At 48.8% G+C, this 15,860-nt stretch overlaps 1 protein-coding gene across 1 annotated transcript; it reads left to right on the top strand.

Moving 5' to 3' along the window:
• Positions 1 to 11,516: 11,516 nt before the first annotated feature.
• On the top strand, positions 11,517 to 14,564 carry LOC125514892 (transcription factor TDR-like). The gene is made up of 7 exons (XM_048680264.1): positions 11,517 to 11,779; positions 12,118 to 12,313; positions 12,417 to 12,521; positions 12,643 to 12,811; positions 12,999 to 13,523; positions 13,629 to 14,090; positions 14,179 to 14,564. The coding sequence occupies exons 2-7, from the start codon at positions 12,159 to 12,161 to the stop codon at positions 14,425 to 14,427; spliced, it is 1,665 nt and encodes a 554-aa protein (XP_048536221.1). The 5' UTR covers positions 11,517 to 11,779; positions 12,118 to 12,158; the 3' UTR covers positions 14,428 to 14,564.
• Positions 14,565 to 15,860: the final 1,296 nt, after the last annotated feature.

Raw genomic sequence — 15,860 nt, 5'->3', positions numbered from 1 at the left:
CGGAGCAGCCGGAGCGGCGGAAGGTCTCTTCCGCCCTTGCTGACGAGGCGGAGAAGGAGGAGGCTGGCTGCTCGAGCGCGCCGGCGCAGGCGGAGAAGGAGGCGGAGTGCCGCCACGCGCCGGAGAAGGAGCCGGCCGAGTGCCCTGATCGTCACTCACCGGAGGAGGAGGTGGTGGAGGAGGCGGAGTGCCCTGACTCGCCGGAGGAGGAGGAGGAGGAGGCGGAGGCATCCAGTTCGGAAGGTTGATGAGCTCCTTCCGGCATAGGCATGGAGTCTTCAGAGCAGAACCCAGCCGAGTCTCCCCTTCACCGGTAGGGTGGTCAAGCTGGAGGTCCTCAAATCCCTCCGTTATTTCATCCACCATCACCCTAGCATATCCTTCTGGAATCGGCCAGCAGTGAAAAGTTGCGCTGGGTTCAGTAGGAAAAACAGAGCTAACAACCGCCTTGACCTTCATATTAATCCATTGCGTCATAAGGTGGCAATTTCGAGACTCCGTGATAGCATCCACGGGATAGCTGGCAGGAGCCGTCAAGACATGCTCTGGCTGAAGCAGCTCGGTAGAAGCCACACTGCTTCTCCGCTGAGATGGCGGGGTAGCTTCGGGGGAAGTTTCGGCAGTTCGTTTGCTGCGATTTGCTTCTCGTTCCTCTATCGCTTGTACCCTAGCGTGCAGCGCCTGCAGTTGGGTCTGCTCCACTTTCTTCCTCTTCTCATGGCATTTGTAACCGCCTACATCCGGAAACCCAGCCTTCCACGGAATGGAGCCTGGTGTGCCTCATGTCCGTCCAGGGTGCTCAGGATTCCCGAGGGCCATTGTGAGCTCGTCGTTCTCTTTGTCTGGAACGAACGTCCCTTGCTGCGCTGCTTCGATATAGTGCTTAAGCCTCTTGACTGGTATTTCCATTTGCTCGTCCGTCCAAATGCACTTCCCTGATACAGGGTCCAAGTTTCCGCCAGCCCCGAAGAACCAAGTCCGGCAACGGTCTGACCAGTTAATTGTCTCTGGTTCGACCCCTTTATCAACCAGATCATTCTTAGTCTTGGCCCACTTAGGCCGGGCTACGAGGTAGCCACCTGACCCCGTGCGATGGTGATGCTTCTTCTTCGCAGCATTTTTCTTGTTTGTCGCCGACATCTTCTTACTCTTTTTCGATGTCTTGTGGGCGACAAATGCGGGCCAGTGATCTCTGATCTTCTCATATCTGCCCTTGAATTCTGGTGTCTCTTTGTTCTTGACAAACTTATTCAGCTCTTTCTTCCACCTCCTGAATAGTTCTGCCATCCTCTTAAGAGCAAAAGACTTGATTAATTGCTCTTTAACTGGCTTCTCCGGATCATCCTCTGCCGGTAGGGTGAAATTTGACTTCAGCTCAGTCCAAAGATCATTTTTCTGCATATCATTGACATAAGACACCTCAGGGTCTTCTGTAGCCGGCTTTAACCATTGCTGGATCCTGATCGGGATCTTGTCCCTAACCAGAACCCCGCACTGAGCAACAAATGCGCTATTTGTCTGGAGGGGTTCAATCGATTGGCCGCCGGGCGCGATTGCTATGATCTCAACCTTTCATCCGAGCTCAACTTTCTCTTCGGGCCTCGTCTCTTTACCGAAGTTGTGCTCGATCCGGAGGGCTAGAAAAAAGAACAAAGACTTAATTAATATGTGTACATACCAAAACAATGAATGCATCAATTAGCTAGTCAGCACAAGCTTAACTAATATATACACCTGGCCGGACTCGGTTCGGTCACCGGAGACGTCATCACGGTCTCCTTCTTGCATCGGCATTGGGTCACCGGAGCCGTCCTCACGGTCTCCTTCTTGCACCGGCATTAGGTCACCGGAGCCATCATAATCATAGCCAGCTGCTTCCAGACCATCGGTGTCGTTGAGAAACAACGAGCAGACGGCATCACTTCCTCGTGCGATTATGTCCCCCAACAACTCTTCTTGTACTTCGTCTCGAGCAGTGTCCATAGTTTCTACAAATATTTACAACATGGCAATTATTATTCAAACATGACAGATGGATATATTAGTGGCAAACGTAGAACTAATATTAATTAGTGGCCTCGACGCTGCTTCTCTAGGGTTTGGGGTGGCCTCGACTCTGCTTCTTTGGGTTTTGGGGTGGCCTCGACAACGCTTCAATGATAAAAAAAGAAGAGGAAGAAGAAAAAAAAAGAGGAGAAGAAAGAATAGAGGAGCTCCTCTATTCTTTCTTCTCCTCTTTTTTTTTCTTCTTCCTCCTCTTTTTTTTATCGAGAACGAGGGTCGTCGAGGGTCGCCGAGCGGTAGAGGAAACCCTAAATAGCAAGTATCGTGGGTGTGAGATACATGTGGCCATCAGTGTCGGACACTACATCCACGTCCCACAAGTGACATGGGCGTCAAAGCCCGCGTCACTTGTGGGACGTGGATGTAGTGTCCGACACCGACGGCCACATGTATCTCACACCGACGATACTTTCTATTTAGGGTATATCGACCCCCCCTCGTGTTGAAGTTATCGGGAGGTGGTATATATATCGACCCCCCTCGTGTTGAAGTTATCGGGAGGGGGTATATCGACCCCCCTCGTGTTGAAGTTATCGGGAGGGGGTATATCGACCCCCCCTCGTGTTGAAGTTATCGGGAGGGGTATATCGACGATGACAGACCCGATAAAACATAAGAATATGAAGAAGAAATAAAAAGAGGAGAAGAAGAAAGGAATAGAGGAGAAGATCGATGAAAAAAAAGAAGAAAAAAGAGAGGAGAATTTTTCTATTTTTTCTTCTTCTCCTCTATTCCTTTCTTCTTCTCCTCTTCCTTTTCTTCATCTCCTCTTCTTCTCCTCTTCCTTTTCTTCCTCTCCTCTTCTTCTCCTTTTTCCTCTTCTTATTTTCCTTTTTCCTCTCCTAAATATATAAAACTTTTCTAGAAATGAAACTAACCTAAAATGTACTAAATCAGAGAACATATATAGATAATCCTTTTCTAAATATTTAAATCTAACTTTTGCATATATGAACATATATACACAGAGAACATACAAACATATATACATTTTTATAAAAAAGCAAAATACAAAATACAAACATATATATGAAAAAAAATCTGAAAAGAAGCAATATACACAATATATTTACTGACATATATACATAATATACACAAAGAAGCAATATACACAAGCATTTAATATATGAAAAAAAACAGGGGAGGGGCGCCGGCCGGACCAACGGAGGGGCAGGGCGACGGCGACGGGCGAGGAGGGGCGACGAAGACGGGCGGGGCGGGGCGACGGCGACGGGCGGGGCGGGGCGACGGCGACGGGCGGGGCAGGGCGACGATGACGGGCGGGCCGGGGCACGCGACGCGTGTCGGGGCAGGCGGCGACGGCGTCGGGCGAGGGCACGGGCGACGGCGAGCGGGCGTCGACGGCGACCTCGGGCGGCTAGGGGAGGCGACGGCGATGTTGGGGCAGGGGCCGGCGTCGAGGAGCAGCGCAGTAGCCTGGCGGCGTTGGAGAAGAATGGCGGGTGGGGGAAATTTCCCAAGTGTTTGGTTATATAGGAAAGGCTTTGGTCCCGGTTCATGGCACAAACCAGGACCAATGCCCCCCTTTAGTCCCGGTTGGTGTCACCAACCGGGACCAAAGGCCGCCGCTTCCCGCTTGGTGGCACCAACCGGGACTAAAGGGGGGCATTGGTCTCGGTTGGAGCCACGAACCGGGACCAATGGCCCCCTTTAGACCCGGTTGGAGCCACCAACCGGGACCAAAGGCCTGGCGCGGTGCGGTGGGAAGTTTAGTCCCACCTCGCTAGTTGAGAGAGCTCAGCACCGGTTTATAAGCTGCGTTGCAGCTCAGGTGCCGAGCTCCTCTCTAATATGCAGGCAGTACTTGCCTACCCTTGTCACTGCCTTGTTGGGCCTATTGGGCCTGCGGGCCTGCATCCTGACCCATGTACAGATGGGTTTCTAGTCGTATGCAGGCCGTGTGGCCCAATAGGTGGTATTTTTATTTTTTCCAGTATTTGTTTTGCTTTTTGAATTATTTATTTTCTTTTGATTCTTGCTTTATTTTTTTTTTTTTTTTTTTTTTTTGTTTTAGAAAAATTATAAACTTTCTGTTAGTGCCATTAGTTTTCAAATTTGAAAAGTTAAAATTTGAATTCTTTGAAATTTATGTGAATCACAAGTTTGTGATTAACTTTACTAGAAAAATAGATTTCTTTCATTTTTTTGTTTTGTTTTCTGCATTATTTATTTTCTTTTGTTTTTTGCTTTATTTTTTAATTCTATTTTGCTTTTAGTTTTAGAAAAATTATGAACTTTCTGTTAGTGCCAGTAGTTTTCAAATTTGAAAACACTTTTTTTTTGTTTTTTTCTTTGTTACTTTATTTATTTTATTTTCTTTCTACTTACAACAAAATACTTATTGTTGCTATTTTTTCCAGTTTTTTGTTTTGTTTTCTGCATTATTTATTTTATTTTGTTTTTTGCTTTATTTTTTAATTCTTTTTGCTTTTAGTTTTAGAAAAATTATAAAATTTCTGTTAGTGCCATTAGTTTTCAAATTTGAAAACACTTTTTTTATTTTTTTTCTTTGGTGCTTTATTTATTTTATTTTGTTTCTACTTACAACAAAATACTTATTGTTGCTATTTTTTTCTAATTTTTTTGTTTTGTTTTCTGCATTATTTATTTTCTTTTTTTTCCTTTATTTTTTTAAATTTTTTTCTTTTAGTTTTAGAAAAATTATAAACTTTGTTGTTTTATTTATTTTATTTTGTTTCTATTTACAAAGAAAATACTTATTGTTGTTATTTTTATTTTTTTCCAGATTTTTTGTTTTGTTTTCTGCATTATTTATTTTCTTTTGTTTTTTGCTTTATTTTTTATTTCTTTTTGCTTTTAGGTTAGTAAAATTATATACTTTCTGTTAGTGCCATTAGTTTTAGAAAAATTATAAACTTTCTGTTAGTGCCATTGGTTTTCAAATTTGAATAGTTAAGATTTGAATTCTTTGAAATTTGTGTGATTCACAAGTTTGTGATTAACTTTACTAAAAAAATGAACATAGATGCACCTATAGAGAAAATTCGACCTAAATTCGTAGTTTTCAAATGAACTCTGAAAAAGTTGGCATAGCATAATAGTTGCGGGAGAAAGTCTTCACTTTTTCTTCGCTTGTGTCATTTGCTTATTGCGCCATAACCATGGATAATCTTCATTGTTTATCAGGATTCTTGGGTCAGCCTTGACATTGAAGGGAGGAATTTCATGAAACTTTTCATAATCTTCAGACATGTCTGTCTTGGCCTCCACTCTCAGGATATCCCTTTTTCCTGAAAGAACTATGTGGCGCTTTGGCTCATCGTATGATGTATTCGCTTCCTTATCTTTTCTTTTTCTCGGTTTGGTAGACATGTCCTTCATATAGATAACCTGTGCCACATCATTGGCTAGGACGAATGGTTCGTCAGTGTACCCAAGGTTTTTCAGATCCACTGTTGTCATTCCGTACTGTGGGTCTACCTGTACCCCGCCGCCTAACAGATTGACCCATTTGCACTTAAACAAAGGGACCTTAAAATCATGTCCGTAGCCAAGTTCCCATATATCCACTATGTAACCATAATATGTGTCCTTTCCGCTCTCGGTTGCTGCATCAAAGCGGACACCGCTGTTTTGGTTGGTGCTCTTTTGATCTTGGGCGATCGTGTAAAATGTATTCTCATTTATCTCGTATCCTTTGTAAGTCAATACAGGCAAAGATGGTCCCCTGAAAAACAAGTACATCTCATCACAAACAATGTTGTCACCTCTGAGACGTGTTTCCAACCAACTGCTGAAAGTCCTGATGTGTTCACATGTAATCCAGTCGTCGCACTGCTTCGGGTGTTTGGAGCGCAAACTGTTCTTGTGTTCATCGACATACGGGGTCACCAAGGTAGAGTTCTGTAGAACTGTGTAGTGTGCTTGAGGCCAAGAATATCCGTCCCTGCATATTATTGAGTCACTTCCAAGAGTGCCTTTTCTAGTCAGTCTCCCCTCATACCGTGATTTAGGGAGACCTATCTTCTTAAGGCCAGGAATGAAGTCAACACAAAACCCTATACATCCTCTGTTTGATGGCCCATGGAGATGCTTCCTTCTGGCCTAGCGCGGTTACAGACATATTTCTTTAGGACTCCCATGAAACTCTCAAAGGGGAACATATTGTGTAGAAATACGGGCCCCGGGATGACAATCTCGTCGACTAGATGAACTAGGACGTGCGTCATGATATTGAAGAAGGATGGTGGGAACACCAGCTCGAAACTGACAAGACATTGCGCCACATCACTCCTTAGCCTTGGTACGATTTCTAGATCGATCACCTTCTGAGAGATTGCATTGAGGAAGGCACATAGCTTCACAATGGCTAATCAGACGTTTTCCGATAGAAGCCCCCTCAATGCAACCGGAAGCAGTTGCGTCATAATCACGTGGCAGTCATGAGACTTTAGGTTATGAAACTTTTTCTCTGGCATATTTATTATTCCCTTTATATTCGACGAGAAGCCAGTCATGACATTCATACTGAGCAGGCATTCAAAGAAGATTTCTTTCTCTTCTTTCGTAAGAGCATAGCTGGCAGGACCTTTATACTGCTTCAGAGGCATGCCGTCTTTTTCGTGCAAACATTGCAGGTCCTCCCGTGCCTTAGGTGTATCTTTTGTCTTCCCATACATGCCCAAGAAGCCTAGCAGGTTCACGTAAAGATTCTTTGTCACGTGCATCACGTCGATTGAAGAGCGTACCTCTAGGTCTTTCCAGTAGGGCAGGTCCCAAAATATAGATTTCTTCTTCCACATGGGTGCGTGTCCCTCAGCGTCATTCCGAATAGCTAGTCCGCCGAGACCCTTTTCAAAGATTACGTAGTGTAAATCATTGACCATAGCAAGCACGTGATCACCGGTGCGCATGGCGGGCTTCTTTCGGTGATCTGCCTCGCCTTTGAAATGCTTGCCTTTCTTTCGACATTGATGGCTGGTCGGAAGAAATCGACGATGGCCCAGGTACAGATTCTTCCTGCATTTGTCCAGGTATATACTTTCAGTGTCATCTAAATAGTGCGTGTATGCGTGGTATCCTTTGTCTGTCTGTCCTGAAAGGTTACTGAGAGCGGGCCAATCGTTGATGGTCACGAACAGCAACGCCTTTAGGTTAAATTCCTCCTGTCTATGCTCATCCCACGTACGTACACCGTTTCCATTCCACAGCTGAAAAAGTTCTTCAACTAATGGCCTTAGGTACACATCAATGTCATTGCCGGGTTGCTTAGGGCCTTGGATGAGAACTGGCATCATAATGAACTTCCGTTTCATGCACATCCAAGGAGGAAGGTTATACATACATAGAGTCACGGGCCAGGTGCTGTGATTGCTGCTCTGCTCCCCGAAAGGATTAATGCCATCCGCGCTTAAAGCAAGCCATACATTCCTTGGGTCCTTTGCAAACTCATCCCAATACTTTCTCTCGATTTTTCTCCACTGCGACCCGTCAGCGGGTGCTCTCAACTTTCCGTTTTTCTTACGGTCCTCACTGTGCCATCGCATCAACTTGGCATGCTCTTCGTTTCTGAACAGACGTTTCAACCGTGGTATTATAGGAGCATACCACATCACCTTCGCAGGAACCCTCTTCCTGGGGGGCTCGCCGTCAACATCACCAGGGTCATCTCGTCTGATCTTATACCGCAATGCACCGCATATCGGGCATGCGTTCAGATCCTTGTATGCACTGCGGTAGAGGATGCAGTCATTAGGGCATGCATGTATCTTCTCCACCTCCAATCCTAGAGGGCATACGACCTTCTTTGTTGCGTATGTACTGTCGGGAAATTCGTTATCCTTTGGAAGCTTCTTCTTCAATATTTTCAGTAGCTTCTCAAATCCTTTGTCAGGCACAGCATTCTCTGCCTTCCACTGCAGCAATTCCTGTACGGTACCGAGCTTTGTGTTGCCATCTTCGCAATTGGGGTACAACCCTTTTTTGTGATTCTCTAACATGCGATCGAACTTCAGCTTCTCCTTTTGAGTTTCGCATTGCGTCCTTGCATCGACAATGACCCGGCGGAGATCATCATCATCGGGTACATCGTCTGGTTCCTCTTGATCTTCAGCAGCTTCACTCGTTGCAGCATCATTGGGCACATCGTCTGGTTCCTCTTGATCTTCATCAGCTCCCCCCGTTGCAGCATCACCGTATTCAGGGGGCACATAGTTGTCATCGTACTCTTCTTCTTCGTCGTCTTCCATCATAACCCCTATTCTCCGTGCCTCGTCCAAACGTTATAGTGTGGCATGAAACCCTTGTAAAGCAGGTGGGAGTGAAGGATTTTCCGGTTAGAGTAAGACCTCGTATTCCCACATTCAGTGCATGGACAACACATAAAACCATTCTGCTTGTTTGCCTCAGCCGCATCGAGAAACTCATGCACGCCCTTAATGTACTCGGAGGTGTGTCTGTCACCGTACATCCATTGCCGGTTCATCTGCGTGCGTTATATATAATTAAGTGTCCAAATTAATAGAAGTTCATCATCACATTAAACCAAAGTGCATACATAGTTCTCATCTAACAACATATAGCTCTCCAGAGCACCTAATTAATTAAACCATACATTGAAACTATGTAAAACATTTCAATGCAAAAACAAATGCGATCATAATCGCAACCAAGGTAACAATTGATCCAATGGCATAATGATACCAAGCCTCGGTATGAATGGCATATTTTCTAATCTTCAAGCGCATTGCATCCATCTTGATCTTGTGATCATCGACAACATCCGCAACATGCAACACCAATATCATCTTCTCCTCCTCAATTTTTTTTATTTTTTCCTTCAACAAATCGTTTTCTTCTTCAACTAAATTTAACCTCTCGACAATAGGGTCGGTTGGAATTTCCGATTCACATACATCCTACATAAATAAAATCTATGTCACGTTGGTCGGCATAATTTTCATAAACAATAAATGAACCAATAGTTATAAAGATAATATATATACCACATCCTAATCATAGACAGGACGAGGGCCGACGGGGGCGGATACCAAAACCATCGCACTATATAAGATGCAATAATAAAAGTAAGAAAATAATACAAGTATCTATGTAAACATACAAGTAAGAATATTTTTTCCTTTCAGAAAGAAGATAACAAAAAGAGGCTCACCACGGTGGTGCCGGCGATGAGCTCGGCGCGGGTGATCGACGGCGGTGAAGACGGGGACGGGGCGTGACGGACCTCTAAACCTAGAAAAATATTAAGGAAAATGGAGCTTGGAGGTCGAGCTTGGAGAGGGAAAAGTTTAAGTAGTGTGGCTCGGGCATTCCATCGAACACCTTGTGTGCATAGGAGGTGAGCTAGAGCACCACCAAGCCCTCTCCCCCTCGGCCAAAAAAAAAACAGAGCAGTGTGCTTTGCTCTTACGCGAAGGGGTATATATAGGCACCTCATTGGTCCCGGTTGGTGGCATGAACCGGGACTAAAGAGGAGCCTTTGGTCCCAGTTCAAGCCACCAACCAGGACCAATGGTGGTGGGCCAGGAGCGAGGGCCATTGGTCCCGGTTCGTCCCACCAACCGGGACCAAAAGGTCCAGACGAACCGGGACCAATGGCCCACGTGGCCCGGCCGGCCCCCTGGGCTCACGAACCGGGTCCAATACCGCCATGGGTCCCGGTTCTAGACTGAACCGGGACTAATGGGCTGACCCGGCCTGGACCGTTACCCCCTTTTCTACTAGTGGTGGTGGGAGGGGGACGAAAAAAAACCAGTTAAAATAAAACTGAACGAAAGTGATGGGACGAAAAAAAAAATGGACACAATCCTACCAACTGCTTCATTAGAAGTAGAGATATTAGTGTGTGACCTCAAAGTTGGAGCAGTCCATCGAACGCTAGACGAAACAAGCAGGAAAACAAAATTAAATCATGAAAGTGCCCTTTCGAACAGGCAAGTTACTAGCGAGGGGCGTACTGAAGCAGAATTGTTTCATCGACAGCAGAAAGGTCAACGTCATTTCATTCGTGTAGCATGCTGGTCTTACAACACTACCTCTAAGTACGTACCGATTTCCAGATGAAGAATAATTGGGGCGCTTTCGCCTTACGAAAAGAAAGCAAGCAAGAAGAGATCATGGGCGTAATCACACCGCTGATGGTACATTTCATGCCTGAAATTGCATCTTGTTATAACCCGAGAGATCCATCCATCTATTATGACCATCTTTCTTTTCTGGCTTTCTATTGCGGCCATGCATTTCATGCCTTGCTGAAATTGTAGATGTCCCCGCTTCAAGAAATCCCCCCCCCCCCCACCCCACTTTCCTTTTTTTTGCCCTTGGTGTTGTATGTTCTTTTACATCATGGTAATGATCAGAAGGTTTTATGGAATATGTTTCCTTCATTTGTTATTATTGACGGAAAGACAAAGAGTAAGAGTTTTGCTTGGTCCAATTGCATACCAATTTTGGCAGGAACATTGTTGATTGGCACTATTACTCGAACAGACACCTTATAAAATCATTGAAAAAACTCTCACCTGATAAGGATGTATTAGTGTGTGATCCCAAGATTGGGGCAGCCCATCGGACGGTGGACGAAACAAGCAGGAAAACAAAATTCGAGCACGAACGTTCCCTTTCGAAAGGCCAAGTTACTAGCGGAGGGGCAAACCGAAGCAGAACTGTTTCATCGACAACAGAAAGGTCGAGGTCATTTCATTCCTGCGAGCGTGCGGGTTTTCTGTCACTACCTCTAAGAACATATTGATCTCCAGATGACAAAAAATCGGAGCGCTTTCGTTTCGCCTTACTATAATAAAGCAAGCATAATCATACTGCTGATGGCACGTCTCGTGCCTGAAATTGCAAGACAGTTCTGTTTCAGTAATCCAGCCGTCCATTGCTCCTTCTTTTCTTTTTCGCCCCTAGGAAAATTTCTGTTGTGTGTGTTCTTTTAGGTGATAAGCGAATCATGATGAAGATGAATTGAGTGATGCGTGAACGGTACAGTAACACATTTCGTCAGCAGATATCTTCACTAGCCGGCCTTGCCGATGCAAACAACCTCCGATGTCACCCCGTCCTTCCTCTCATCCCTGGGCTGGGCGAAATGGCATGCGTGCCCCTGCTCCTCTTAGGTGCCTCCTCGTTAGACGGCATGTCACCAACGTCATTTCCTGGCTGGATCATGAGAATGTGGCAGTGTGCACACTGCATCCCCATGACACCACACCTTTCAGAGAAGAACTGAGCATCACAATTGCATCTTGCTTAACTAGGCAATTAATCAACTGAGCCACACCATTTGCATTGTGCAAGTTCGAGTCAAATCTGTGGCCGGCACTAGTAGTGGAGTTAAGCTAAATGAATTAAGTTAACCAGGGGTGTGGATTTTGAAATCCCTCACACCTTTGTTGCACCCCACCTACCCATAACAGCCCCCGATTGAGCCCGGCGATGATACCGGTGGCGATGGATAAAAGAGAGAGCACATTCATGCTAATCATCAGGTTTTCACCAGCAATTAGGCACTTGCATTTCTGAATTGCGTCCCCAAAATGGCATAGAGGTGTATGGCCCTATGCTTTGCGGATGATGCAACACCCCTGCAGCTAGCTAGCAGCATTCAGTTGAGATGGTTCTTCGGTTAGCGATTGCTTTCAGCTGATACACGCCGTTTTTCCGGATCGGTCCGTCTGCCGGCCGATCGCTGGGCAGCCTCTACTGAAAGGTAGCTTTCTCCTGAGCCCATCCAAGAACAACCACGACAATGACACCAAGCAGTCTAGGTTTATGCAATTCTGTTACTAGCTCACACTTGATTTTGATCCTCTGCTTGCTGATGATCATGATGCATGCATGATAGTACTAGTACTATATAATGTGTTGTACAACCTTTGCTGGCAGCAATCGTATGTAGTCTGAAGTTTCTTGCAGCCCTGTGACACCGGTGACATCAAAAAATCCTATCCTGATTCCTGGCAGCAGAGAAAGCCTTGCGTATGCATGGATTGAATTGATTGCACTGCTTCGATGGATGTGTCACTCACTTCACTTGCTCAATCCTAGGACAAGCTGACCACTGGTGCTGAGCTGGGCTGAGCTGAGCCATGGGAGGAGGAGATTATCACCAGCAGAGCCTCATCGGCGGTGCGGCTGTTCATGGCCATGGAGGGGGCACCGTGGAGGCTGCGCTGAGGCCGCTCGTCGGCGGCTCCCACGGCTGGGACTACTGCATGTACTGGCGGCTCTCTCCTGACCAGAGGTATGGACGCGTCTGCGTGTGTGTTCGATTTATTGTTCATACCATTTGTGTTCCCAGAGCTTGATGATGATGATTCATGGCGGGGGTGACGGATATACGGTAGGTTCTTGGAGATGGCGGGGTTTTGCTGCAGCGCCGAGTTCGAGGCGCAGGTGGCCACGCTCGCCGACGTCCCTTGCTCCATCCCTCTTGACTCCTCCTCCATCGGGTAATTAAACTGGCTTCTTCTTCTTCTCCTGGATGCAATTGCCTGCCGGCCATGTCGATCGCCATTAAGTTTTGGTCGGCGCTCTGTTTGACTGCTGATTTTGTTGGCTGGTCTTGGTCAGGATGCACGCTCAGGCGCTACTGTCGAACCAGCCAATCTGGCAGAGCAGCGGCGGGGCGCCGGGTCCGGATCTACTCACGGGCTACGAGGCTGCCTCCAGCGGCGGCGAGAAGACGCGGCTCCTCGTCCCCGTCGCCGGCGGGATCGTCGAGCTCTTCGCGTCGAGATATGTACGTGCGTGCGTGCGTGCCGGGTGATGGGAAATATCGGTTAGTTTTGGAAGTAGTTAGGGAGCACGCCGTTCGCGTGAGCCGACGCGACGGCGGCGACAACGGCGGCGCACCGTACGCAACAGCCTTCGCGTTTCCGTGGTCCGTATATATATACGGCTGACCTGACTGGGTGCCATTAACGCAGATGGTGGAGGAGCAGCAGATGGCGGAGCTGGTCATGGCGCAGTGCGGTGGCGGTGGGCAGGGGTGGCAGGAGACGGAGGCGCAGGGGTTCGCGTGGGACGCGGCGGCGGCGGCAGACTCGGGGCGGCTCTACGCGGCGGCGTCGCTCAACCTGTTCGACGGCGCCGGGGGAAGCGGCTCCGGCGAGCCGTTCCTGGCGGGAGTGCAGGACGACGGCGCGGCGGGCGTGGGGTGGCAGTACGCGGCGGAGAGCAGCGAGCCGCCGTCGACAGTGGCGCAGGAGCATCAGCAGCTGCACGGCTCGGGCGTGGGGAGGGCAGATTCAGGGTCGGAGGGGAGCGATATGCAGCTGGGGGACCCCGACGACGACGGCAACGGCGAGACGCAGAGGGGCTCCGGCAAAGACGGCAAAGACGCAGAGGGGAAGCGGCAGCAGTGCAAGAACCTCGAGGCGGAGCGGAAGCGGCGCAGGAAGCTCAACGACCGCCTGTACAAACTCCGGTCCCTCGTCCCCAACATTACTAAGGTAATTACTATCGTCCTTCCATGGCCGCCGGCCTGCCGCCACCCGCCATGCATGATTCTTGTAAATTTCAAAGCTCAAAGAGAGCGCGTGGATCCATGTGGGCAGATGGACCGGGCGTCGATCCTCGGGGACGCGATCGACTACATCGTGGGGCTGCAGAAGCAGGTGAAGGACCTGCAGGACGAGCTGGAGGACCCGAACACGCCGGGGGTCACCGGCGGCGACAGCAAGGCCCCCGACGTGCTCCTCGACGACCACCCGCCGCCGGGCCTCGACAACGACGAGGACTCGCCGCAGCAGCAGCCGTTCCCGTCGGCCGGCGGGAAGCGGCCCCGGAAGGAGGAGGCCGGCGACGAGGAGGAGAAGGAGGCGGAGGACCAGGACATGGAGCCGCAGGTGGAGGTCCGGCAGGTGGAGGGGAAGGAGTTCTTCCTGCAGGTGCTCTGCTCCCACAAGTCCGGGCGCTTCGTCCGCATCATGGACGAGATCGCCGCCCTCGGCCTCCAGATCACCAGCGTCAACGTCACCTCCTACAACAAGCTCGTCCTCAACGTCTTCCGGGCCGTCGTACGTTCCGCTCCCGCCGGCCGATCGCCATTGCTGTAGCCTGCTGGATATAGGGATTCACGGTGGCCTTAATTTGGTTGGTTTGCAGATGAAGGACAACGAGGCGGCGGTGCCGGCGGACAGGGTGAGGGACTCGCTGCTGGAGGTGACGAGGGAGATGTACGGCGGGGCCGGGGCGTCGTCGTCCCCGGTCCCTCCGCCGCCGCTGACAAACGCGCAGCTCGATGGTATGGACGGGCAGGCGGTGCCGGCGGTGGCCGGGGAGCACTACCAGCTGCACCACCAGGTGCTGGGAGGATATCATCACCAGCATCTGCAGTACCTCGCCATGGATTGATTCATCCCCTTTATTACTTGCTACTATAGGTCCATGGATGGATTAGTTTTCTTTTTATTTAGCAAAAGAAAAAGAGGGTTCCCTCTCCGATTTCGTTAATGAAACCAAAGACAACCATCACTACCAGGGTTTCCCCTGCTTTACATATAAAACAACCAACATCGATTACATAGCAACGTTGGGCGAGCAGCACACCAAGAAAGAAACGAGAAAGAAAGAACAAAAAGGAACAAATGCCAACAACAGCAGCACGACAAAACGTGGATGACCCGCCACCGCTGCATCCTCCGGATTCATCCCACCACCGCCCAAGGATCTGCACCACCATGGACCAAGCAGCACCACGAAGAAGGAATGCGATGCCGACGAAGCTGCTGCTTGGAGGTGTCCTAGGGTTTTCCCTGGCACGTGAAGGGGAGTGGGGGCTGAGCACCACCGCCATCCTTCAGGAAGGAATGGCGGCACCGTGTCGGCACCGGAAGAACTGGCAGGGTTTTCTCCTGTCGGTGTAATGAGAACCAGGGTCCCACTAACCTCTAAAGATGGGCCATGATAGTTCTCAGCAACGCCCGGCAATCATTTCGCCAGCAAGCACTACTCCCAAGCGGGGAGCGTCTCTCCTGCGGCATGGATCAACACTCAAGCAAACCAACCAAAAGATCCCCCAGGAAGGCCTCCCCTGCCGGGTAGACGAGTCTAGCGGAGTCAAGACCATGCCCGGGATCGAGTCCAAGCCACTCCAGCAGGGTCTCTGGGGCCGCCAAGCCAAACCCCGGGAAGCCTCGGATCGGCAAGCAAATTCCTTGAGACCCCGACAAGCCTCGGATCGGCAAGCAAGTTCCTTGCCACCCGGCAAGTATTGACCCGGCAAGCTTCGGAACGGCAAGCAAAATTCCTTGCCGGCACTCTATATCAATGATAGGCACGACATTAGATAAATGAGGACTGCATGGCCATGTATTCATCCACCACTCTAGAACTACCTCTACTGGAGTCTTCCCAAGCACGTGTCAAGATGGCATGGCTAGATGCTCAAGTGGTGGTGACTAGGCATGCTATTTTCCCAAGTGGTGCATTTAATTCACTGTAAGTGATAAGGATGATCACACTGTAGTAACTTTACACCTCTTGTATGCACTGTACGCCACCGTTGGAGACCCCTTGAACATATAAAAGGAGGCCCAAGGCGTAGCAGAAGGGGGCTTCTGGCCGAGTTGATACGGGTAGCTACTATGTACGGTTTATCACAGACAAGCAGGATTAGGGTTTTACGCATCCTTGCGGCCCGAATCTAGGTAAACGATCCTTGTGCTGACTGCCAGACCCGCTCTTTCCACAGCCCCGCGCCCGCCAACCGTAGAAGGGATTCCCCGTGATCCCATAGGTGTCGTTCCACCGACATCTTTGGCGCGCCAGGCAGGGGCGGCGCAGTT

The sequence above is a fragment of the Triticum urartu genome, chromosome 6 (assembly GCF_003073215.2).
Source record: "Triticum urartu cultivar G1812 chromosome 6, Tu2.1, whole genome shotgun sequence".
Lineage (NCBI taxonomy): Eukaryota > Viridiplantae > Streptophyta > Magnoliopsida > Poales > Poaceae > Triticum > Triticum urartu.
Note: the sequence above shows the minus strand (reverse complement) of the source record. Positions and strands in the feature narration are given on the sequence as shown.